General features: G+C 42.1%; 1 protein-coding gene across 1 annotated transcript in view; it reads right to left on the reverse strand.

The window, feature by feature from the left end:
* ELP2 (elongator acetyltransferase complex subunit 2) overlaps positions 1 to 9,164 on the reverse strand; it is a 43,089-nt gene extending 33,925 nt beyond the window's left edge. Inside the window, exons 1-5 of the mRNA XM_060278057.1 lie at positions 9,027 to 9,164; positions 8,096 to 8,174; positions 6,105 to 6,175; positions 2,953 to 3,109; positions 738 to 819 (exon numbers count right to left, since the gene is read on the reverse strand). Of these exons, the coding sequence (XP_060134040.1) occupies positions 738 to 819; positions 2,953 to 3,109; positions 6,105 to 6,175; positions 8,096 to 8,174; positions 9,027 to 9,158 (521 nt within the window). The 5' untranslated portion in view covers positions 9,159 to 9,164. The remainder of the gene's footprint in view (positions 1 to 737; positions 820 to 2,952; positions 3,110 to 6,104; positions 6,176 to 8,095; positions 8,175 to 9,026) is intronic.
* Positions 9,165 to 26,757: the final 17,593 nt, after the last annotated feature.

Below are 26,757 nucleotides of genomic sequence, written 5' to 3' on the forward strand. Positions count from 1 at the left end.
GCAACCATAAAGGAGGTGTCGTTTTCCAATAAAACACACAACATCTGGAGCAGATATCCCTCCACTCCATTCCATCCTTCCACCCAGCAGTGACGAGGTAAGGGAGAGGTGTGCACAAACCTAAAACTCCTGCATCACTGAGAGGCCATCATTTAAATACACACCAAGCAATAAATTGTTTTGTTACCATACCACCATTAATGTGCATGGTGCTTTAACAGAGTAATAACCAAAAGGGCAGGGGCCTGTCCCAACGCACTTGCAACCTAACATTCAACACATAGGAGACAATAGAAAGAAGGGAGGAAGGTGAAGACAAACAGAGGGAGAATATTAATCATTTATGCAATTTTTACTTGCATTTACAGTATTCTCAAAACACTGAATAGAAAGCTGAAAGTGGAAAAGTAACATTCACTATCTCCCTTTGATACGTTTACCAATAAATGTGGTGCACACAAGGGGGGGAAATTCCCTCTAAACATATTGAGCAACATAGCAAAGAAAGTAGTACTGAAGCCAAATGAGTGTCAAGTCACACTGGTGTAAGTGGGTATGAAAATGGGAACTCATAGGAGCAGATATTAGGAGCCCAGTACTGCACTTTTGAAATATACTTTAAAACAGAATGTTTGAGTCAGTCTTTGAAATTTGCTATCCATCAACTACATTGACTAAAATGTTTAAGACACCAGTTAAGCATCCCTTTAAATGATTAAACAGTTTCACAGACACACTTACTGTTGCTGTCTGGCAAGAAGGACAAAGAAACATCCATAACAAATCCATTTCCAAATAGCAGCGTCTGAAGACATTTAACTGAGAGGGAGAGAGAGAGAGAATAGTTTTGCACACCAGCAGTCAACTATGACAGACAGCCAATGTAGAACCAAAGAGATAAGCTGCTAATTACAGCTACAAAGAATTAAATCTGACCCAAGATTAACCTAAAGGATTATACATCATAAAGAAATGCAACAGAGAAACTGACTCAGGTATAGAAAAACTGATAAGGACAGGTTACAGTAGATCAAAATGAAAGAACGACTTGGCAATGTCTCCTTTAAACTCACACTGACCTTGGCACATTGAGAGGTGGTTCCTCATCTCAGGGGCACAAAATTCCTCTACTTCCCTTATTATAGGAAACAATTTGAAGGGCTCGTGCCAAGTAGCAAGGCAAGTGACGTAAAGGTTCAGCATAACACAACATAGCAATTGCCTTTGCCCTTTCTTTGTCAAGATGTATAGCTTGTGGGAATCCCTTGCAGATGACTACAGTGCCTGGAGACAGTCAGGTCATGGACCCCACAGCAGTGACTAGAGGAGGAATGACTGCTGGGAGGAGCACAGAGGGAAGAAATGCCATGGTGCATCTGCAGCAGCACAACCAGACACCTTCATCTTCCCCAGCTGCAACAAAACATGTCACTCCCATATTGGTCTTTACAGTGACAGCAGGCACTGTAACATTTCAATCGTTTGACTTCGCCCCCAATAGCACACTCTTCCACTGTCACCCAGGACAGATGAATGTAAATAACATCAGATATCAAGTGTTCAGTACTGAGTGTCCTGAATGCTTGAAGAGGCTCTCTAGAATATACAAGCCAGCCTCTCTCCTAATGCTGATGATTCCACACCAGCCATGATTCCTAACTTGACATGCCCTCGTATTTACAGGACCGCCTCTCCTGGTATGCCCCACAAAGGACCTTAAGGTCCGTGAATAACCATAGTTTAGAGGTCCCAGGCCCTAAGGAAGTCAGACTATCCTCCACCAGGGCCAGGGCCTTTTCAGTGATGGCTCCGACCTGGTAGAATGCTCTGTCCCCTGAGACTAGGGCCCTACAGGATTTAACCTTCTTCCGCAGGGCCTGTAAGACAGAGCTATTCCGCCTGGCCTTCAATTTAAATTTAGCCTGTTCTTTTATTCCCCTTCTCTTCCTTACTTCCCCCTCCCCTTTTTATGAAGATCACCCGCTCTGGGACCCCACAGCTAACTCTCCCCTGGCCTCCTCGCTGGCCCAAGTAGGACTAATTTAGCCAGCTAGCCCTGGTGACCATGTAATGTTTATTGGATGGTTTTTCCCCAAAATTGATTTTTGAACTTTGAATTTTATTGTTATTCATGCTTTTATACTGTATTTTATGCTGTTTTTATGTTGTATCATAATTAAGTGTTTTAAATTTGTTGTTAGCCGCCCTGAGCCCGGTTTCTGAACCGGGAAGGGTGGGGTATAAATAAATAATTTTTTATTATTAATTATTATTATTATTATTATTAATTATTATTATCATGTGGGGCATTCATGTATGGATGTGTACACACACACACACACACACACACACACACACACACACACACACAGCTCCAGGAGGGATCTGGGGTTATTGTTGTTTCTTGTTCAGGCTATGGGTCCAGGATTCCATTTTAATATCAGCTACCCAGATGCCTTGGAAGCTCACAGGTACAGCACAAAAGTAATTGCCATCCCCTGTGGCTTATCCTCAATCTCTAGCACTTAAAGGTATACTGTTTCCATTAGCTATCATGGCTAATAATCATTAACAGACCTATCCCCCCCCCCCAGGAATTGGTACAACATTAATTTGTCCTCCAAATACTTTGATGAAAGTATGACTATGGTTTGTGTTTGTTCAGCAAGCCTAATTATAATATTGAGAACTTCTGTTCTAACATATCCTGAATACTTTCCAAACTTTGACTGTATCACTCTTCAGTTATATTCCCAGCTAACTTTACTTAAAGAAAATAGACACACCAAAAACTGTTTTAAAAAACCTATTTTTGCTAGCTAGACAACTGATGGCTATTCTAAACCAGTGTATTCCAACTGGAAGAAATCCAGATTTTCCTAAAGATATGGATACATGTCACTAAACTTTGCTGCATGAACATGAAGAACAAAGCACAATAGAGAAAGTTACCTTCTGTTTCTTGTTTGGACCAGATTCTCACAGTAGAGTCAGAAGCTGCAGAAGCTAAAAGTATATTTAACTCTCCTGTAGACTCATTCATCACGTAAACAGCATCCAAAGAGCAAACTGCTTCAGAGTGGCCTTCAAGACGAGTGCAGTTCACAAGCTAAACAGAACATTATAAGATTACACAAAGGAAGGGCAAGAAGCTTGAAATCCAAACCAAGCTGCCATGCAAAGTGTGCAGTTTTCAGAACTGTCCAACTATGGAAGTGCTAAAAACTGTAACAGAAGTGAAACACAAAAGCTTTAGTTGAGAACATTGGTAAGCAAATTACATTGCTCTCATTTTTGTCCAGGGCATTAGAAAATATGCACTTTATACAACATTCTATTTGTAATCTATGCTGTTCTGTGCTCTTATAAAAAATTTGTCAAGTTCACAAAAAGCAACATCATTGGGTTTTTCAATCCATTTTCTAAATCTACTTTAAGTGGCTTGGTATATGACAAAAATAATATTAATTAAGGTTTAAACTGAATTGAACACAATGGAAAAGCTTTCAGGCAGAACAGAAAACAACTGAAGGGTAATATTGATTAAAATAATTTTATTCCAAATGCTATCAGAAGGGTCATTTAATTTCACCTCCTGTATAGCACAGGGCAAATCCAATTTGTTTTCTGTGGAGTCTTCCAGGTTCCATTTAGTTTAAGCATTTCTTTTTATAAGAGAGTCTAATCTCAATTTAAAAAACTATAAGCACTTGACTATACCAGTTCACTTAGCCTTCTGTTTCACCAGCTAATAACACTTTTACAGTTAAGTACATGAAGTGCTTTGCAATCATTGGGATTGTGGATATACCAGCCGTTTTTCCTGGAATATATCCTCAAAACAGCAGGCACAGCTTACACCTCATCCTAATAGTATTTCTGATTAGGGATCTACTTCTAGGTGCTTTTCCAGGCAAGGTGGGACCTCATTAAAGAGGGATTTACTGCCACTGCCAGAACATTGCCTCCTTCAGTCTGTAGATCGGCTCAAGATACGGTAGTGGAAGGAGAAAGACTTTGGGGTGCCATTTCATATTCAAGCTACAGTCACAAGAACATTCATGGTTGTGGAAGAGATTCAATACCTCACTGCCTTCAGATTTGCAAGGAAGCATCCCAGCAAATTGTTAGCTCACAAAGAATTCGTGCATTTCAGCAAAGGAATTTACCATGCCAGGCAGATCAAAAGTTAAGTTTGTTTGTCTGCTACAAAGAAATAAGACTCATGTAGATACAGCCTTGATTATTCCTCAGCCCTCACTGTTACAGAGAACCAAAACTGAACGTCACTGCCATGTGCACGTACATCAGACAGCTGATCCATGGTGATATATGGCTGGATAGAAACTCTCTCAAGCTCTCTAGTAATATCACTGGTTTCTTATTCTGTGTTGTCATGAAAAGCTATTTCTTTCTTTCTTTATACTGTATAGGTAAATTACAGTGACAAAGGAAATCATTCACAATGAAGTAACACTGTAACATGTCTTCTTTGCCATATCAGGTACTAGATTCAGGAGAGAATGAGGAATCATCTCATCATAAAGAAAAAGAGCACCACAAGTATTCCAAATTTATGTTGGGTCAAAACGTAGCATTGGTATGTCAAGACAGAAATCAGGAGTGGGGAACCTTTGGATCTCCAGATGTTGCTGAACTACAACTCCCATCATACCTGGCCACTGGTCATACTTACTAGGGCTGATGGGATTTATAGTTCAGGAAAATCCGGGGAGCCAGAGGTTCCCCACTCCTGATATAAAGTCTCAGCTTGAAGTATTTCTGGGTGGCACTAATTGTCCAGTCTGTGGCAGGTGAAAAACTTGAAAAAACAGGGCAAATTGGATTGGTGAATTTGTGAAGTGTATGTAATTAAATATGATACAGCAAACAGGACGGGAGCAAATCTTTTCTTACAAGATGATGTAAGACCTGAGTCTTGGCAGAAGCGGGCAGAGGATGAGGAAAGAAACACCAGCTGCAGCTCACTGGCTAACTTTCAACCCAGAAATCACTATTTAAAGAGCACTGCTGCTGCAGCCGTTTTGCTCAAAGATGCTCACTGGTGTTTTTCCTCAGTCAGTCAGGAGCAGAGAGATGAGTGAGCCCTCCGTAATCCTCCCTAGTAGCCCTATCAGCTTTAAAGCCCGTGTTTGGACAAGAGGGCAAGCCAGACTCCAGCATGTTTTGTCTGTAGTGTGGCAGAAGCAGAGGAGCACTGCAGAAACTTTTAAGCAGCATGTGTGGCTCGTTTATGTCAAGCCATAATTTATTTTAAACTATGGTTTAATTGGCATGTGAACCAGGCCCCTGAGTTAAACAGAGCTGCAGCATTAAGGCCGAGTACTAGGCATGTATCATGCCTAAATAACCACAATTTCTTCTCTGCAATTTCTTCTCTGCTAGGGCAGTGTATTTCTGAGTTTCCTTGTTAAGCACAAAATGTGCCATTGACTGCAAAATTCAGCTTCCTCGGAATCTCTGGTATCATTTTAGTAAACACAAGTTTACAGGCCTTAATTTAGCAAATATAAGCATTTAAGTGTGTATTGTAGACGATGGATGACAAAACCTAAGAATCCAGAGAGATAACTAAATATGATTCTCAGTGGGATGGGCTTCCAGAATTGATATACCTTCAATCTTCCAAAAGACAGCATACATGGAAAATGTTACATAATACAAGCACATTTGTTCAATTAGGCATAATGTAAACAGGCCACAGAATTCCGTTTTGTTTACAGTGCAATCCAAAGCAAGTTTCTTTGGAAGCAAGTCCCACTGTCCCCAGTAGCACTTACTGCTTAGGAAGTGAATATAGTATTGCAGCCTTAGTATAGATTTTCCCCCTTTACACCAAGTACAGTACTACACAACAGGTACAATGGCAGATTCTTGAACAGATCTTCCATGTTCATTGTGATGCTCTTTAATTTTGAATCCAGATTACTAGCAATGAATTTGTTGCAGTACATAATTGGTTAGTACAATAGTTAGAGTGAAAAGAATGGAAAGATTCAGAAGTAGTTCTAATTTTCATTTTTTAAGGGGGAAATCATGGTTACAATTGTTTTATTCTCACATATCACAATCACTCTACATACCTTCTCATTTTGTGTTTCCCAAAGAATAAGTAGTTTGTCAGACCCTCCAGAAATTAATTCAGTTTCATAAGCTGTGAATGGGGAGGAGAGAGGGAGAGAAAGGTTGAACAAAGGTAAAGTTGAATAATTCAGATTCAATATGACTTTTGGTTTGTTTCAGTGGCAATTCTTCCCAAAGGTCAAAATCTGCAAATAGATTTTTTAAAAAGCACACACACTGAAGTCTGTAATAATAGTTTCATTTTCTTCCTAGGTCCCATCTTTCCAACAGAGAAGAAAGTAGGGACACTTGCAACTCCACAAACAGACTCTCCTTTACTTTACTAGGAATTGACCAGAATTTGTGGTTATCATCAAGCGCCAGGTCTCATGTAATTGAAAATTCTCAATTCCCTACACTTACATTATACATAACTTTTCATTTTCAGAGTGATCCTCATGTTTTAAAGACTATAATCTTTAAAGAACCTCTTTCATTTCAGGAGTGTTTAGCTCTACACCTTAGGACTCTTTTAAGCTGCATTTTTCTTTTGCAAATAGCAATATGTACAATGGAACTAGAACTGTAAAATGATAAAGAGGCCTCACTTTAGACACCATTATACATTATACTTTGTGCCTTTCCTCCTCAACTTGAAAACTGGGTGCACAGGTTAAGCTGATGTTTTAACTTGAAATACAGAATTGTGTTCTGAACACATTTAAAATTCTCTTGGGAGATCTCTATGATCAAGCAATCCCAAAAAACAAACAAACTAAAGTGCTCACTTTGTTTGGTCACCTAGGACTACATGGTCTTAAGATATTAAAAATGAAATAACATAAAAGACCACTGGCCATGCTAGCAGACAGCTGGACTCCTTGCCCTCTACTGTATACTGGACAGTCATGCCTCGGTTTACATCCACTGCGGTTTGAGTACTCTCGGTTTGAGTACTCCGCGGACCCGGAAGTGTTTATTTCCGGGTTCCACGGCATGCACATGCGCAGAAACAATCTACGCAGCGCATGCATGCGCAGAAGTGCTCTATCAGCGCTTCGCGCACACGTGGAAGCACCACTCCATTCAAGTGCATTTCGGAGAGCAAATGGCTCCCCATTTGTGTACTTAAACCGAGGTACCACTGTATCATGAAAAAGTACAGGGAGGAATAAATTTCAAATGTAGAACATGCCCACCAGAGGGCACTGCAACAACAACAGTCATAACCCAGGTAATTATTCTGGCTACCTAGCAGTGCAGAAAATGCAGATCTATGGCCTGGATTCAAAGAAATGTGTAACTATTTCTTTGTATCTAATAAAGTATTTGACTTGCCCTTCTCACACATCCTCCATGACATAAAACAAGTCACATTTGAAATGGAGTTTCAAAAACTGTGGTTCATAAGGCACAGGAGTCCACTGTTCAAAGGAGCAGGAAGAGTCAAATATCCCACCTGGTGGGTCCAAGCCTGGTGGGCCAAGCATGTTGATGCTCTTTGCACCCTGACTTGTGTAACCAAGCAGGCAGGGCACAACAGTTTTTCCTTTTCTCCCCTTCATGCTTCCCATTGCCATGTATTATTTCACAAATAAACTAACTGCATCCCCAAACATATTAATTACAACAATAATTTAAAACATTTGATTTTATATATATAGAGAGAGAGAGAGAGAGAGAACTGTGGCATGCAAGGGCAGGTAGGAATACACAAATCCAAAGGTCACTAAAGGCTGATTTACACAGCATAAAGCATTAGTTTGTCATTGTGAGGTCTCTCGGTTTAAGTGCAATACTGTCCACTCTAGAATTATAGTATCTACTGATTGCATTTCAAACCTGCTTCCAACTCCAACATCCCTATCCCATACATTTAAAACGGATTGTAAGTTCTGAGGTAAAAAATATCTTAACAGTATTCTGTACCAATCCAGGTGCATATCCATGGCATTAAAAAAAAAACCAAAACACTCAGTAGAAATAGACCGCTTACTCCAATTATACTTACATCCATCTTTTCTGCGAATCCATTGAACACAATTAACTCTTCCAGTGTGTCCATTCAGTGTGCCAACTACTTTTCCTCTCTGAAAAAAAAATACACAACCAAAATTGTCTTAAGTCATGAAAGCTTGGGGTGGGGTTGAGCAGAATTATGTTAAAGAAAAGTTATTTATGCAGAGGTACTCTCAAAGAGGCTATTGCAACATTCTTTCAGTAACGGCATTAAAAGGGCAAAATATTTCAGAAGTATGTTAGAAAAATTTAACCATTCAGTAACTGTAGTCAGAATGCTCCCCAACTGGCTGACACTAGCAAATCACAGGCCATATTCACCAGTGGAAACCCATTATTTGTTAAATAGTTACACCTTTCTATTACATGGTGGGGTTGATGACTCACACCTGAATCTGAATCCAGGTGAGGCAAGTATTTTTGTAATTTGGAGCCCTTAGGGAGGACAAAATTTGGAGTCCCCACACCATAAATAGTTCTTATTTTCACAATAATTCATTTTGGTACAGTTGCTGTTTATGGAACTTCTCGGCAGGTTGAATAAATATAGATTTATCATCATCATTATTTAGCACCCGTTTTTGGCTCAGCGCCCTGAGCGAGGGCAAAATTAGCCCCCCCCCGCCCCACCCTCAGTATTTATTTCCACAACAATTCCGTTTGGCACAGCTATTTTTTTAAATGGATTTACTCAGTAGCCGCCCGTATAAATATAGGCTTTATTTTATTTTTTGCGCCTCCTGTGTTTTAAACTTGGGCTTCTCCAGCTGCTGTCGGACTACAACTCCCGCCATCCGTGACCGCCGGCCCTGCTAGCTAAGCATGATGGGAGTTGTAGTCCAACGGCAGCCGGGCCTCCCGAGTACCACCCTAGCAGAGCAAGAGCGAGGGGGAAGCCTGTGGGGGAAAGCCCGCTGCCTCACCTGCGGGTCGTAGAGGACGACCGAGCGGCACGAGCCGAAAGCCACGAGGCCGCCTCTCCCCCAGGAAACCGCTCCGGGACCGGCTCGGTTGGCGCAGCAGGCGACATGGCACACTTCGAAGGGCGCCGCCATCTTGTTCGCTACGGTAGGTTTTTTGCCTCAAAGCGGCTGCCGTAGGGAAGAAAACACGCGAGGAGGGCGAGGAAGGCAAAGCAGAAAGGGAGGGGGCAGCGGGGAGTTGCAGAAACTGTTTGCAACTGGCAGAGCCAGACCTACTCTGTCTCTGGGAACAGCGAGGGCGTGGAAATTAGTATCAGCTGATATTGCTGGGTGTTTTTTTTAATGTGCATACTGTATATTAAAATAATAAAATGAAACAAAACAAAAAGCTGGGTAGGGTCCCTAGAAGCTTCCTTTCCTTGCAGTATCTGGGGAACTGCAAAAGAAACCAGTTTGAATATCTACTTTTTTGCTTTTTGTGTTTGTGTTGGTCTGGCAGAGTTGGAGTGATAATATTTTTTTGGGGGGGTGCAAACTAATATGAGATGTTGCTGTTTTTTATACACATATTAAGATAAAATAATAAGATAAAATCAAGCAGGGTAGGGGCGCTAGAGGCTTCCTTTCCTTGCAGGGTTTTAACGTTTGGGGTAAGTATTCCAAAAGCTGCAAAAGAAGCCAGCTTAAATAGCTCATTTCTTGTTTGCTTCTTGTTGGTTTTGTGTTTTTTTTTTGTCTGGCAGAGTTGGAATGATGGGGGGGGCTGGCTCACAATTTTAAACCTCTCGTGAGAGGCAAAAAAATAATAACACATGGAGATGATGGTGTGGTGAGAAACGCTGTACCGGTTGAATTCCTGTCTCTTTTTTTGTTACGCAGTCTTCTGGAAGGTACAACGGATTTTTCTCCCCCGCTAAGAAGTACGGCGCCTAAGTTGTAAAGAGGGCTGGGCTCCTCTCTTCACCTTTAATAATTGGCACCTGAAATTCCCTTTCCCTGCACTTTTAAGGGTGCAGAAGCCTCACTTGAGGGTGCTCTGGTAGGAAAGTAATGATGTGTGTGTGTGTGTGTTTTGTTTGTGAGAAGATAGTCTTGCAGAGGCTTTAAAGACTAAAAAATATGTTACAGCATAAACTTTTGTGGTTATATTACAGATTTGAAAGGAAGCTTTGTATGTCGCTATGCATTTCTGGGTTTTTTTTAAGGTTGCACTATTTTCTGTCTACACAATATTTGCCTCACATATTGAGGATCGCAATCGGAGCTGGTGATGGACAGCAACTGAAACCCAGTGTGGTCTTTCCATTTCTCTTTCAGGTACAGGCACCAATTTGTGGGAGAGGTTAACTAAGGGTCAGGGCCTCCGCCTTATTGTCACACTTTCCCCAGTTTCCTGTGCCTCCAGGCCCTCCCTCTTTGTGAATCCATAACTTCTCTGTGTGTGCAGGGAGCTAAGCAACAGGCATTGCTTGGCAACATCTACTATTGTGCTGAAAGGGTTTGTTGGCATGACAAGGAGGTGTACAAAGAAGTAACGTGCTTCGTGTAAATGACAAGCTCCCCATTTTAAAAGGACTCCCAATCCCATTATAAAGTATTGTGCACATTCTTTGTATCTGTTATCTGCCCAAATCGGATACCTTTCTAGAGGACGCTGTGCAAACAGAATCGCTGCTCTTTTCAACTGGCTCTTCTACTATGGCGTAGCCAGACACAGGATTTTCGTAGCTGAGCTTTTTCCTACCTTCTAATGGTCAGGGGTCACTTTACCTTTTATGCTTCACTTGCTAAATTTAGTCAGGCTTTTGTTGCAGGAACAGAACCAGGGCTAATAAAACTGAAGTCAGAAGCCCTAAACCAGTCCAAGGCAATACAGAATAGACTGATGTTAAGAACACTCTACCCATGATGCCACATTTGTGATTTCTCTCCTGCAGGATCAAGCAGCATAGTGTACTTCCCCCCATGTTGATAAAAACATCTTGCACAGTTTGTTCCCAGATGTATACAGTACGTTGCTAATATAAGCTAAAAAGTGGAAGATACGTAGAGTGCTTTGTTATGTTATGCAACATTTATTCTCTTGTGTTTTAATGAAAAGTTATACTGTATACAGTTTTTTGTTTGAAAGGCTTGCGTTTTGTCCTCTTTAGGGTATCACAGAACAGGGGTGCAACTTTTTTTCTGGCATATCAACACTTTAACCTAGTTTCCTGTAAAAAGAAAAAAAGGTCCAGGTATTTATTTATTTGAGGGCCAGGTAAATTACTCCAATTTTCTCGCAAATAAAAATGCAACCCCAATTTTAAAAGTCCCACGACTTCTAAGAGATTCTTGGAGTGTATCTGGCATGTGTGGAAGGGAGGAAAGTTCTGCCAATAATCTCCACAAATGCCTGTCAAAGTAATAGATGGTTATGGTCATCTCTAGGATTTGCAAAAAGAAATTGTATGATGATGATGATGTCACTGCCATTTCACTTTGGCACATGGGAAGAATAGAGCTTGCCTTGCTAGGGTTCCTCTCCACCGTACAGACAGGTGAAGGGAACATCAAGGGATCAGCTTGGTGGTGTGTGTCCTGTACAGACACACCCTTTGACTTTCTACAGCCAAGTAAGTATCATCAGTGAAAATAACACAGAACTAATGACAAGCATCTGCTAATTATGGCTGCCTGTAGTACATTAAAACATGTTCTCAAAATCTCATGCTGGCAGGGCACAGATTACCCTCCTGAAATAGAACATGTCAGCTCAGTCAACAAGTTTAGTTTATTGTTAGCTGCATCTGTAACCAAATACTTTTTTCTAAACAATTTCTTGTGTTGGCACTGCAATTTGAAGGATGTCTGCTGCTATTAATTGCAGGACATTGCAAATCAAGCTTTGGGTGCTGGGTTTTTTTTGGCCCTGGTTGTGTCATTACCGTGTAACAGGCCAAACCTTGAGAAGGAAGTTATTTCTCGAGTTAGATGATAGTCCTCATATACACTGGATGAAATAAAGAGTTTTATGATGCCACAAATAATTTATACTAAGAAACATCTTGTTCCCGAATACCACCAGTGCTTTATCTCCTGGGGTTTGTGTATCCCAGACATCTTACTTTGTAATGCAAAGCAATCAATCAGATTACCAGTTCAAATGTGGTCATCTCAAGCTGCTTGTTTCTCCCATATAAAGCTATAAGACACCATACTATAAAATCTAAGAGTTGTCATTAGCGGGCCAATAAAATCTAATGTTAGAGATCAGGCCACAGTTGTAAAATAGGAAATAAAGCAAATTATTTGTAAGTTATTTTTGGTCATCCTTGTCTCTTCCCCCACCCCATAGAATAAAATTTAGGCAACCAGTTAATCAGGACAGAAAACTCCCTGTTTTGTGCTTATTTTTCTAATATTGTGGTGTTGGTGTTCTGCATGTTACAGTTTCTGATTCTTTATTGTATCCACTGAATATGTGAATACTTGTGCATAAAAGTAACTTGTGACAGCAGAAGGATGTTTAGTCTCTGTTTCCCTGACATGGTTAAAATCTTGCAGTTATTTTTATTGCATGCATGCAACTTTGCAAAGTATTGTATCCCAAGTTTTGCAGATGCTCTGTGACAAAACATCATCAGTGTAGATGAGCTCAGAAGTAGTCATATGTTCATAATACAGTGCTCTCAGATACCTGATACAATGCTGTACAGTATCTGTTCAGGGTTACAGTATTTACAAACTATTTAGGGCACAATCTAGCAAAGCTTATTAGTTATGACCACACCTCGATTTTCAGTGGCAGAATGGGAAATTATTGTGATTGATTAATTAATCATTCATTGATGCAATAATTTTAATGGAAGTTTTGTTGTGGCTCACTTTGCTAGTTTGTGAATGTGGTGATTTGTTTGGAATCTTACGGAAGCTGATAAAATTATACCACTGTATAAGGCCATTAAATTATAATGACTATTACTACAACTACAACAATTGCATTTATATCTCACGTTTGAGCCGCAGCCCTTGTAGCCCAATGCCAGATTGACCAATGATTTGACTTGGTATAAATTGGAGTTCTTGGTAGGTAAGAGAAACAAAATGCGAACAATTCCGAGAGCTCGGGCCAAAAAGATGATTAGCTATTCAGTCTTTAAATGATTTTATTTCTTTATGTTGTGGATAAGTTCCAGTTGAAATAAACTCCAGGACAAGGCCCTGTTTCGTTATTCTTCGTCAGCTAGGTTTTCACGGTCAATGTGTACCAATTCTATGTCAGCCTTTAAAATCGTTTAAAGACTGAATAGCTAATCATCTTTTTGGCCCAAGCTCTTGGAATTTTTCGCATTTTGTTTGACTTGGTATAAGGCAACTTTCTGTGGTCCTTTCCTCCAAGAAACTCATGTTGGCATACATGTATTTCCCTCCTCCATTTTATCCCCACAATGCCCCTTCTCTGGTGATAGAGGTAAGGATTTGAACCCAGATCTCTCAGGTCCTGCTTTCACTGCAACGTCACACTAGCCTCTTACCTTGCCACTTGCTTGAATTCTGTTTCAGTATGTCATATTTCCAGTAAGTGAAAAGAGACTTCCCCACACCCCATTTCCCCTTATATTTATGTAACACATTCCAAGCTAAAAAGCTGACCATTTTAAAGGGCTCTATTTAGCCCCCAGAAGGGCATTTATATTTGGCAGAAACTTTCAAGAGGCAGGCTGAAATGTGACCTTTCCTTTACAGCTTGTTTTTACTTCTCCAGAATGACAGCCATGTTTATTATTGATTTATTTAGATTTGTAGCCCAACTATCCTGAACACTCGAGGTGCAGTAATAGTACTGCAATTTCCAAATTAGGAACATACTAAGCGTCATAACTCAAGCTTAGGGAAGCAAAGTTCTTTAAACACAGGACATATAAGTGTCTCTCATGCACCTATCTTTTTACCATTACAGTGGTACCTCTACTTACAATTTTTTTCGACTTACGAATGTGTGTTCGGAACGCATTAAATTTGTAAGTCGAATCCCATAGGAATGCATTGGGAGAAAAAATTCATAAGTTGAAGCAACCCTATCTAAAAATTCGTAAGTAGAAAAAATCCTATCTAAACCGCATCCAAGATGGCGGGCGGAGCTCCATTCATAAGTAGAAACATTCGTAAGTAGAGGTACCACTGTACAACATTTTTAAATTGTGCAACTTCAAAATGTTCATAATAATCATTTTCAAATTAAACACTTGTCATCAAACAACGATAAAAAAATAAGAACCTGAATTCCTCTTAAAACCAAGAGGAGTTTCCCGAAGAGCAGTGCTTATGGCCATATATTTTTAAAATCTTATTGCATGAAAGACACATTTGACCACCTCTCTTGCTAACTGCAACTTGTGGATGTTAGTGCAGGACAGTGGTAAGGGGTGTTTTTAAATAAAGTATGCATACCAGTTAACAGATTTAAGTATCAGGTGTGGAAATTGTTCAGAGCCATGGTTTTGGTTTCTGAACATCACCATTTAAAAAAAAATACCTGAGAGTTTCTTCAATTAGTGTTAAGGGAGAGAGATAATCAGTTTGGTTCATCTTCTTTCAGCTAGTACTAGGAGCAACTGCTAATAGAAGCAAGGAATGGAAAACTAATAATAAAATGCCAAAATCAATATAAAGACATTTTATGGGTGAGTGTTTTTTTTCCATAACAGCCTAACTATGAAGCTGTGGATCATCCTATATAATAATGTCCATGTTGTCCCTGCGTCCAGATGTCCCGTGTGTCCCTGGGTCACTGCGCATGTGCCCCAGGGATACAGGGATTGGACAGCAGAGACTGCGCGCGCGCACTCTCCCCCCACTCTGCCTCCTCCAACCGCCGCTCCCGCCGGGGTGGAGGCCGGCGAAGGCCTCCTCACAACCCTCCCTGGCCGTGAGGAGCGGCGGTTGGAGGAGGCGGGGGGGGGGGAGAGTGCGCGCGTCCTTCCTGTCGGCGGCTGGGGGAGAGGAAGGAAGGAGGAGAAAGCGCCGCTTTCTCCTCCTCCGTTCCTGTCCCCCTGCCGCCGACAGCAAGGACGGGTCCCAGGGTTCGGAGAAGCGCTGCGCAAGCGCTTCTCCGAACCCTGGGATGTCTGCTTCCTGTCGGCGGCTGCGGGAGAGGAACGGAGAAGGAGAAAGCAGCGCTTTCTCCTCCTCCGTTCCTGTCCCCCTGCCGCCGACAGCAAGGACGGGTCCCAGGGTTCGGAGAAGCGCTGCGCAAGCGCTTCTCCGAACCCTGGGATGTCTGCTTCCTGTCGGCGGCTGCGGGAGAGGAACGGAGAAGGAGAAAGCAGCGCTTTCTCCTCCGTTCCTGTCCCCCTGCCGCCGACAGCAAGGACGGGTCCCAGGGTTCGGAGAAGCGCTGCGCAAGCGCTTCTCCGAACCCTGGGATATCTGCTTCCTGTCGGCGGCTGCGGGAGAGGAACGGAGAAGGAAAAAGCAGCGCTTTCTCCTCCGTTCCTGTCCCCCTGCCGCCGACAGCAAGGACAGGTCCCAGGGTTCGGAGAAGCGCTGCGCAAGCGCTTCTCCGAACCCCAGGATTCTAGCGCCCGTTATTGAACGGGCTGAAAACCACTAGTTAAAATAATAATTGAGAAGCCACTAGTGCAGATATTCTTTTAGAACAACATGTGCCAGACAAATCCTGTTGCTCTGCAACCCAGAGACGCCTGCTCTCATTCATAATTATATGAATTATATTCATAATCATATTTTCTCAGCATAATGGCAATTCATGTTTCCACTGTGAATGGAAAGGTAAGGGCCCATTAATGTGCAGGCAGCTTGCCACTTTCTTATTCTGGTTTTAGACTGCACTTCTGGCAATCAATTTGTGCAATGCAGTCATGCTTCAGGCAAACCAGTCATTAGAAACAGGAAGAATATATATATATATAAATTTAATGCTCCGGTGCCAGTGCTTTTAGATTGAAAATACTCACCACCTGACCGGAAGATCATAGATACTGTGGATTCCTGCATTGCATGGGGTTGGACTAGAAGACTCTTGGGGTCCCTTGCAACTCTATAGGGCTTTGATTCAATGTGGACATAATCGAACATAGGAAACTGCCTTGTAATGAGTCAAACCATTGGTCTACCTAGCTTCTCATTCTCAACACTGACTGGCAGGATATCTCTCCCCGCCAGGAGTCTCTACCAGCCCTACCTAGACACACAACCCAAGACCCTGTGTAGTGTGTATGCAAAGCACATGCTCTGCATATATTATTGTGTACAGTTTGAATAACACACAACCTCCATTCTGTAGCACAGGGCAGTTTTGAATCTTTTAAAAACAAATTCCTACATGAAAACATGAACACAAACAAGCTGTATTCCTACTGTGAGTAGGAAAAATTACTTAGACCAGAAGTAGGTAGTGACCCAAGCAAAGTTTTGGCACTTAGAAGGTCAGGAAAGAAAATTTTATATGAATACAAATCAATCAATAAAGATTTAGTCTGCTAGACTTTGCCACTCTGCTCATTTGCAGGGGGATTTGGAGAATTTGGGCGAAACAGGCCATTTGCATCACACTGTGATCCCGTTCCTTTCCTTTCCTATGAAGTTTGTACATATGTTAAGATAATGCAAGAGACTAAAGTAACGTTTTGCTTCAGGGGAAACATAATTCATGTACAGGAGCAGCCTCCAGTGCATGGATAACTTGGCTCCTTTATTCTGGCATTGAAAAGTCACTCCCAACCTTGAATAACTGTTTTGTTGTTCAAGCAACATCTTAAAACCTATCTCTTTCTTCAGCCTTTGCCACATAGCTGGAGATTTGTTTTTTAAGTGGTCTAACTATTAGCCTTCTAGTTACAGGTAGGTAGCCTTGTTGGTCTTGCGTAGTCGAAACTAAATTAAAAAAATCCTTCCAGTAGCACCTTAAAGGTAAAGGGGCCCCTGACCATCAGGTCCAGTCGTGTCCGATTCTGGGGTTGCGGCGCTCATCTTGCTCTATAAGCCGAGGGAGCCGGCGTTTGTCTGCAGACAGCTTCCGGGTCATGTGGCCAGCATGACAAAGCTGCTTCTGGTGAACCAGAGCAGCGCACGGAAACGCCATTTACCTTCCCGCCGGAGTGGTCCCTATTTATCTACTTGCACTTTGATGTGCTTTCGAACTGCTAGGTGGGCAGGAGCTGGGACCAAGCAACGGGAGCTCACCCCGTTGCAGGGATTCGAACCGCCAACCTTCTGATCAGCAAGCCCTAGACTCTGTGGTTTAACCCACAGCGCCACCTGGCTTAGAGACCAACTAAGTTTGTCATTGGTATGAGCTTTCATATGCATGCACACTTCTTCACATACACTGAAACAGAAGTCACCAGATCCTTTTATATAGTGAGAGGTAGCTGCCTGCAGTTTTTAAAAAATGTTATTGTTGCATTATCATTGTAGGCCTATATTGGTTTTAACTGCTGGGTTAGATTGTCTTTTATGTGATAATAGTTGGACAATCTGGGCTCCCTTTGGAGAAAGGTTGAGATACCAGAACATATAATCAGAATACAATGAGTTTTCCATAACTCACTAGCACTAGTGTACCTCCATTCTGGCAGAAAATGGTGGGGTGCACTTGAAACAGAGGACTTTGCCCCCCTTGTATTATAAAAAATCCCACTTTAGCTCATGTAATGCAAAAAATTTGCACCACCACATTTATAATCCCAGATAATATAAGCAGGATTGTCAGACTGTGGACCACAGTTCCCATCATCCCTGGCAATTATGTGTGTGTATGTGTATAGATATCAGTGTGACTGTCTCCTACTTTATTTTTTACACAGCTATGATATTCCTAAATGTGTATTTGTTTACAAAATATTTTGATAAATCTAGAAATCCACAAGTTTTCCATCTCTAATAATAAGAGACATCTTTGACATCCTCCCATCAGATGTCAAAAAGGAAAACAGCTACCAGATTTTTAGAAGACATCTGAAGGCAGCCCTGTTTAGGGAGGCTTTTAATGTTTAAGAAATTAGTGTATTTTAATGTTTCTGTTGTAAGCCGCCCAGAGTGGCTGGGGAAACCCAGCCAGATGGGCGGGGTATAAATATTATTATTATTATTATTATTATTATTATTATTATTATTATTATTATGATTAAGGGTCACTTGTATCCTGCACAGAAGACACAGTTGCCAAGTCAGTGTTCAATTCCCATTTTACTCATCTACCTATTCTCATGCGTACCCATCTCTAAATCAGTTACTTAACTGAAAACGCTGGTAAGTCAACTGATTTTAATTCTGTAAAATACTTTATTCAATTAAAAAGAATACCCTTTGGAAGGCCACTGCTCCAGTAACACGTGTCCCTCGTTCCTCTAGCCTTGTGCGATAGGCAAGGTAATCCCAAGTGTGTTGTGGTTTCCATCACTCTGCAGTTCTCAAGGCTGCACAGTTCTCCCAACTACACTTTGGACCTTCTCCAACCTGAGGAATCCTGATGCTTGCCTTGCTCCTGGATTCAACTATTGCATGTTCTATAATGACCTTAGTCTTTCCCTCCAGTGGAAGGCTGGAGAGCTCCCAGGTTCACTGAGATGCTAGATCTGGTGGTGGCGTTGCTAGAGCTGCTTGAAGTCAGAGAAGTTGATGTCAGAAACCTTGGTATTTTAGGAGCCTGGAGTGGAACAGATGGGATATATAATAAAAGGGGGACTGGTCCCTACCCTCTACCTCTACCCAACACTGTATAAATGAAGCTGCCTTTCATCAAAACAGACTGTTCATTTGGTCAAGAGACTTGCCTGAGTTCCTCCAGGTGTTATTGGTCTGCCAAACACTCATCAGCCCCAGCCAACGGGGCCAAGAGATAGGGATGATGGAGGCTGTCAGTATCTGGAGTGCCACAGGTTAGTCACCCTAGCTAGCCCAATAGTGCCTACTCTAGCCTATTCTGACTGGCAGTGTCTTGGCAGAGGTCTTTCCCAGCCTTGCTTCCTTGACATCTTTTTAACCACAGGCACTGGGGATTAAATCGGAGCCCTTCTGCATGCAACAGTCACTGATGGTCCCTCCTCAAGAAGGTACTGCAGCAAAACCGCTGCCTGCACACCCTGCAAACTCTACATAGGGCACAGCCAAATGGGCCACTGGTTGCCTGGCAGGCAGGCAGGCAGGTAAAGGAGCAAGACCAAGTCAATTTGGCCCCAGTGCAAGTGGAACGCCAGCCTGACCTCAGCCATCAGATTTGGCCAGGGGACCAAATGAGAATCACTGCTGTCCTTTATCCTTCCTCTCCATTTGTCAGTACTGTGTTTTGTTTCATTGTTATTATTTTATCTGCTTTTTAATGGGTTTGTTTTCAGGTGTTTTATTATTGTAAGCTGCCCCAAAGACATTTTAGGTGCCAGCTGCTCTCTGGATCACTCCCAAAGGGCACAGGCTATTTTGAGAGCTTTGTTAGCCAGTTGTCCTTCCTGTACATGCTGCTTAATTCCTGTATTTGCATTTGATTTCTTGTTGCTACAAAAAAGGACCTTTTATAGGTAATAATGTCTTAAAACAATGTAAATATTTATGCAGGTGGCTTACAACTGTAACAACAGCATGAACAAAACCAATGATTTCAAAGCAGATAAAAATAATAAAATGTGCCAGCTGGCGATGTTTAATTTGACTGTGATTCTGTTGCCTTTTTTAAGAAGTTGAGATCCTGGAGCCAAACTTGTAGCTAAACGGATAAATTCCATAGGTGATCTAATTGCAACCATACCAAAGCTGCACTATTTCCTAGAAAGTATGCATTATGTCTCAACCCACCCTAAATGTCCATTTCAGCCTCTTCTACAGCTGTTGACCATGTACATGGTGGTTGGCGGGGGGGGGGATAAATATGGAAAGGAGAATTCACTGGATGACAAGATCAAAGTATGGGGCAAGTAATCATAGAACTATAGAGTTCGAAGGGACCATGAGGGTAATATAGTTCAACCTTGTGCAATGCATCTTTTCCCCAATGTGGGGCTCAAACCCACAACCCTGAGATTAAGAGTCTCATGCTCTACCAACTGAGATATGCCAGTAAGAGAGCCCCAGCAGATATTTAAGATCACAAAACATGCAGCAAAGTAAATATAGACTATGAAAATATAGACTATACTAGACCTTTAGAATATGCTCTTCTAAGTTCCTACCAAAGTTCCCCTCTTCCCCTAGCATAGAAAAAGATCACACATTTTAAAAGTTAAAAATAGGTTTACTTACAAACTCTTCAATGGTCAGGTTCATATGCTTTTCCATACATCAGTCAGAAAACACGAAGTAAAACTTAGCTGAGGAACTTTCATCACTGTAACTAAGCCAAGTCCAGTAATTCTAGCAACCATTCCTCCACGGTAGGTAATGATGAATCTTTCCATCTCTGTGCATATAAAAGTCTTGCCGCTGAGTTCGTATATTGAAATAACGTTCCATGGTCCTTCTGATTGTCCAGCCACTCTGCAATTCCTCCACCACCACTATCAAATGCCTTCACGTCTCCCAATAGAAGTTAAGGCTTTTCGAATGTGACATAATGTGGGGGCCCCTCCAACTCATCTTCAATCTAAAAGAGCACCTTTGTGTACCACCGCTTTCCACTTGAGTCCTTGAAGGCTGCCTGCCACCAGTGACTGGGGTTGCAGGGTGGGATTCAGCATTAAAGAAATAGCTGTGGGCAGTGCTTTTTTTCTAGAAAAGGTGCAGGAACTCCCTAAGTTGTTAAGCTTTTCTTAGTGGGGAGCCAAAGTTGTTGAGCTTTAGGGGGACAAACAATGCATTTTTAGGGGGTACTGCGGCCACAAGGGACGCGGGTGGTGCTGTTGGTTAAACCACTGTGCCACTTGGGCTTGCCAATCGAAAGGTCGGCGGTTTGAATCCCCACGACGAGGTGAGCTCCCATTGTTCGGTCCCTGCTCCTGCCAACCTAGCAGTTCGAAAGCACATAGTGTAAGTAGATAAATAGGTACTGCTCTGGCGGGAAGGTAAACGGCGTTTTTGTGCGCTGCTCTGGTTTCGCCAGAAGCGGCTTAGTCATGCTGGCCACATGACCCAGAAGCTGTCTGTGGACAAATGTCGGCTCCTTTGGCCGGTAAAGCGAGATGAGCGCCGCAACCCCAGAGTCGTTCGCGACTGGACCTAATGGTCAGGGGTACCTTTACCTTTACCTTTAAGGAGCAAAAATGTGTAGCAGCATGAAAATGAGACAGTACATCCTCCCCTTAAATGAACATTCACATAACTTCATGTATTTTACTAGTCTTCAATATCTATGCTTCTCTCACAATTGTACCCCACACTTTCTTCAAAGAGCTCAAATTGGCATACATGGCGTTGCTCTATTTTATCCTCACAACCACCCTGTGCAAAATGTTGCTTGACCAAAGTCACCCAGGTCAGCACCTGACATATCACGCCTAGTCAGGGCCTACTGCTGACAAAGTTCTTGGGACTCCCTTTTGGGAAAACAAATCTGGCTCAGCACTCTAAGCAGTGCAGTTAGGACTACCTACCATTCTAATTTCCCACAATGCCCTGCACCAATCTATTTTAATGGTAGCAAGACCCAAAGGTATTTTAATGGTAGCGAGACCCAGTTGCCCAACACTGTTTGCAGAACTGCTACATGCGATTCATTCATTGGTGGTAACACATTTTAGGGGAGTGTTCAGTGGCGTACCAAACAGCTTATCTTTTTGAAATAATCATAATCATATTTATTTCAATTTATATCTTGCCCTTCTTCTCAAAGGAGTCCAGAGTGACCAACACAGCAATGGAAAAACTTTTTTTTTTCAAACACACAACTAAAAACAGTTTTAAAGCATCATTTTAAAAAACCCCAGCTAAAAACATTCCAAAACAGTTTAAAACATTCTTAACCAAACCATTTGGCATTGAGCAGAGCATATCAAGAATTAACCAGGATTGTCAACTGCTTTAAGATGTGAAGGACTTCCGTGAAATGCAATGCAATGCAATGCAATAAAACCTGACATTTCTATAGAATTAACTAAAACATCTTTATAAACCGCTTAATGTTTGAAAATCTCTAGGTAGTGTACGACAGAAAAAAACAAACAATATCATTAATGCAGAAATACAAACTAAAAGCAACAAAACAGCAGTATAAGAGCCATCTAAAAACAAATAAAGCAGGACTCTGGGCGATTCACTACGTATGTGCAGAATGCTGTATTTTATCATTCTTAACAGTGTTGTGTATGATAGTTTGACAGAAACTAGAGGAGTTTGATCAAGGTTCCTAAAGGAAAAGACAACAACATTTGAAATATTATCACTCATATAAAATCACCTAATATCAGAGAGTGCAGATGAGTCTCTGAGCTCAGCAGAGTCTGCATTCGTTTATACTAGAGGAGATCTAATCACTAATGAAAAACCATCAGTCTGACCTGGAAACAACAATGATGTCGTCATAGCTAGCAGTGTCTGTGACTTTAATAACGTTGGTGTCTGCAAGCCCTGCCTGAACTGATATTGATAACAAGAGAGAATGCATTCTGAACTGACTCCAAAAGCAAATGGAAGAGGAGAGATGGTTTCAAGACAAACATGCCACATTGTGTGCCAGTTCTTTATAGACTGGGTTTCAGGAGTTATCCATGCTGTGAGATTATAGATACTATCAATAAAGGTTGCAGGCCCTTCTCCTCACTAGAGCCCACTGCCTCTCTCAATGGAGTGCACCTCTAGGGGTGAAGCCAAACCGCTGCCTTGGCAGCACCGAAGTGACCCCAGGCCAAAAGCCGTGCCTAGACAACAAGACCCTCCTTTTGGCCTTGCTGATGTGTTTCAAAGGAAAACAGAGCAATACCTTTGGCACCAGCTTGGGTGCAGGAATTGCCAGAAGGATGTGTACAAGGCGACTTCCAACCATTTTAGGTAATCCACTCCAGATTTGTGTAGGGTTTAATCCTTATCCTTTTCTTCTCCCACAGATGTCCCACAAGGCAGCAGTGGGACACAAGGTTTAGGATCAGAGTTTTCCTTCTCCTAGATGGTCTACCTTCTCAGGCTGACAAGCCCCAACAGCCCCCTCGACAGCACGTGCAGAAACCAGCTTCTTGACTGTTGGACCCACTACTGGTCTCGTCCTTGCAATCCACCATTGCATGGCCTGTCTTCACACACAGGGGAAGTCCCTAACACACCGAGGGTTTGAGACCCATCAGCTACCTTCACCTGGTTTAGGTGACCAGTCAAAGCCATATGTGAGAGCTGAGTGCAGGTTAGGGACCAAAGGTGGAAAAAGTACCCCAGAAGGAGCATGATGTGTCCCCCAACCATAGGTACTACCCCTCCCCGAACACCCCATACACCTTTAAGGTGTTATTAGTCCCTGAGTAATCAAAGGAACAGAGAAATCAGTGTGAAGAGAGGCGCTTCTGCTTTCCCCACTTAGCAGGAATGCCATTTAGAAAGCCTTGCAAGACAATGTGATTATATGTTTTGCAAGGCATTAAAATGCAAGTGCTCTTGAAATACACCATTTTCCGTCCAAGTGCAGGACTCTCGACAGAAACTTGAAATGGTGTTTCTGCCAGGGAGAGAAAATATCATAGACAGAAACAGGTGCTCGGGGCCCCTTCACACATGCTTGCATATAATTTAATCTCTTTCACCATTTGATTACCGGCATCTGAATGTGTGAATGGACTCTGTTCAAAAGCACTGAATAAGAGTTCTAGGCATGCTGTTTGATATGGTAAAGTTCGTTCAGTCCTACAAAGTGACCACAATGGTCCAGTCTCCAAGTGGCGAACTTGCGTACCTGTTTGAGCTACCTTAGTTACGAGTCCCTGGTTTACTTCTGGTGCAAGCACCCACTTCCTCTCCCAGTCGCCCTTAAAAAATACCTGACACCACATAACTGTAAGCATCTCAAGCCATCCTATTCTAACTAGCGGTACTTCGAAATAATTGGCTTTTAGTTTACCAGGCATTTATATAAAAAGTCCTCCCCACCCCAAGTGCCGGGAACAATAAACCCTCTTGAGTCATTTCCCTGCAACAGCTTTCTAGCACACCGAATAAAAATTTAATAGTAGCTGTAGCAGCTGTTATTATTTCAGAACAATTCGCCCCCATAAAATGTTCTCAGAGAACCTGATCCTAAGGCTGCTGTCCTATGCACACTTACCTGTGAGAAAGGCCCATTGAATAATCAGATCAGGGTGGGTAATTTTTGGTGCCACCAAGGTTGTTGCTCTGTTAGATGTGGTTGACACGATTGCTTCCAACATCCCTCCCCACTAGTTCATCTTGCAGAGCTGTTCTATGTAGTCCAGCTTTTCTTCGTGTTGGGGAGATGTTCAGGAAATCTTGGTCCTGTAGGTGGGGTTGCACTCCCCAGAATTAAGGACGATGATGGGTATGACCTTGCCCTTGGAAGCCCAAGTAGTCCCTGTAACACAATACACTTTTCACCCTGGTAGCATCTTGTTTGGATTACTCAATGCTTTATACTTGCAGCTACCTCTGAAATCTGCCTTGGAAGTCAGCACCTGAATTCCAGACTAGGACAAGGAATAGGGAACACATTTCACCAATTTTTAAAGAACTACACTAGATACCTGTCCATTTCTAAATACATTTCAAACATCTGGTTTTAACCTTTCAAGACCTGAAAGGGAGCCAGCTGATTGAAAGGACCATTGTTTCCCATTGTGAATCAAGCCTCAGCTATTAAGATTATCCTCAGTGGCCCTTCTTTGCAGCAGTGGCTGCAAAGAACTGACAGTACAGTAGAGAGCTTTCCCACTTTATACGAAGGTGTACCTGCCACTGACTGACTGTCATTTGTTGTTGTTTTAGTACCTGGTGAAAGCTTTTATATTTATCCATTTCATTGAAAATTTACCTGCTCTACTGCTGTCTTCTGTTCTGCTCTGTAATTTGATTGTAGAATCGTGGCTTTACTTTTTTATGTTATCTGCGTTGGGAGCCGCACTGGTCGAAAAGAAAAAGAACACACAGCCCATCACAGATGAACAACCACACCCTAGGCCAACCCCAACCTCTCTCACCACCAAAGGAACACAAGTGAATAGCAGAGAACCTACACAAGCGACAATGACACAAAACCCCACATATATTAAGTAAAATAGAAACATCGCCACCCAAATGTTTCCACCTAAACATTAGGAAGAACTTTCTGACAGTAAGAGCTGTTCGGCAGTGGAATTTGCTACCAAGGAGTGTGGTGGAGTCTCCTTCCATGAAGGTCTCTAAGCAGAGGCTTGACAGGCATATGTCAAGAATGCTTTGATGGTGTTTCCTGCTTGGCAGGGTGTTGGACTGGATGGCCCTTGTGGTCTCTTCCAACTCTATGATTCTATGACCCCAATCCCACTCACCTTTCCCCCTTCCACCTCTTTCCCCCTTTTCTTCTTAATGTCTCAACAAATGAAACTGATCTGTAAAAAAATGTTACTGGGGGGGGAGACATCGCACATACTTTTGTAAACCAAGAAAATATTTAATAAAAATACATTTTAAAAAAGAGAGCAAATATATTCAATGAATGAATGAATCCATGTGCATGAATATTAAGATGCCAAGTAGCACACAGCCTGCCATTTTCAGCGGCTGCATTGATGAGGCTCGTGTTGAACTCTTAAGTGTCATACCATGTTATAGGACAGCTATGTTTTTCTAATCAGTCTGTGACAAAAGGCAAACAAATGCTCTCTGTATTAAATCAGCACAGGCCAGGCCATTGGAGAGGAAATTAATGCAGCAAATAGCAGGTGGGAAAGAACCATCAGCACTAGGTTTTGCTTTGGCAATTGCTTTGGCAATTTTCCTTGGTATGAAAATAGGAATGTCACAAGCAGTGTTTGAAACTCCCATTGTTCTAGGTGCGTTTTGCGACAAGGAATTTCATTAGCGCGAGCCGTTTCTGAGCTCTGGGTGCAGTACTGTGCCTAGATTTCAGACTAAAACTGCAGAGTGGAAGGAAAGGAGGACCCTTTTCTGCCTTCCCACTTCCAGCTCCTCTCTGAAGACTGGAGAAGAGACCCTCTTAAGAATATTGGGGGAGTAGGGGTGGGTCTTTTCTTTTTCAGTCTTCAGATGAGGACTAGACCATGTGAAAAATGAATATAGGAGTTTAGCTGCAGTTCATTCATTTTCAACTTTGTATTCTTGCTATTAAAAAAGCATACCTAGACATTCTGTTGTTGCACCCATAACCTAGGTTTAAGGTGCCATTTAGCTCCCAGGGTATGATACCATTACTTAGAATCCACCACATAGTTCAGGATGATTAAGCCCACTAGATTGGGGCCACTATAAACTTAACAAAGAGAACTTGCTGAAAGTAAAAGCTGTTTGACAGTGGAACAGACTCCCTCAGAAAGTAGTGGACTCTCCTTCCTTGGAAGTTATTAAGCAGTGGTTTGATGGTCATCTCCCATGTATGATTTAGTTGAGTTTCCTGCATTGCAGAGGGTTGGACTACCGGTAGAACCCTCCCAACACTACAATTCTAGGATTTTGTGATTGTGAGGGAAAGACAGGAGAGAGACCTTGTGTGTCACCCAGCTCTCATTGGAAGAAGGTGGGATAAAAATGCTGATTTATCTTCCATCTCAATCGTACATACAGAAATACTCAACACTAGTTGTTGTTTTTACAACAAAACTGCAGAGTCCTTGGAGGACATTTAATCCACTAATTAAGTGGATTGTAATCC

The sequence above is a fragment of the Zootoca vivipara genome, chromosome 8, assembly GCF_963506605.1.
Source record: "Zootoca vivipara chromosome 8, rZooViv1.1, whole genome shotgun sequence".
NCBI classification, from domain to species: Eukaryota; Metazoa; Chordata; class Lepidosauria; order Squamata; family Lacertidae; genus Zootoca; species Zootoca vivipara.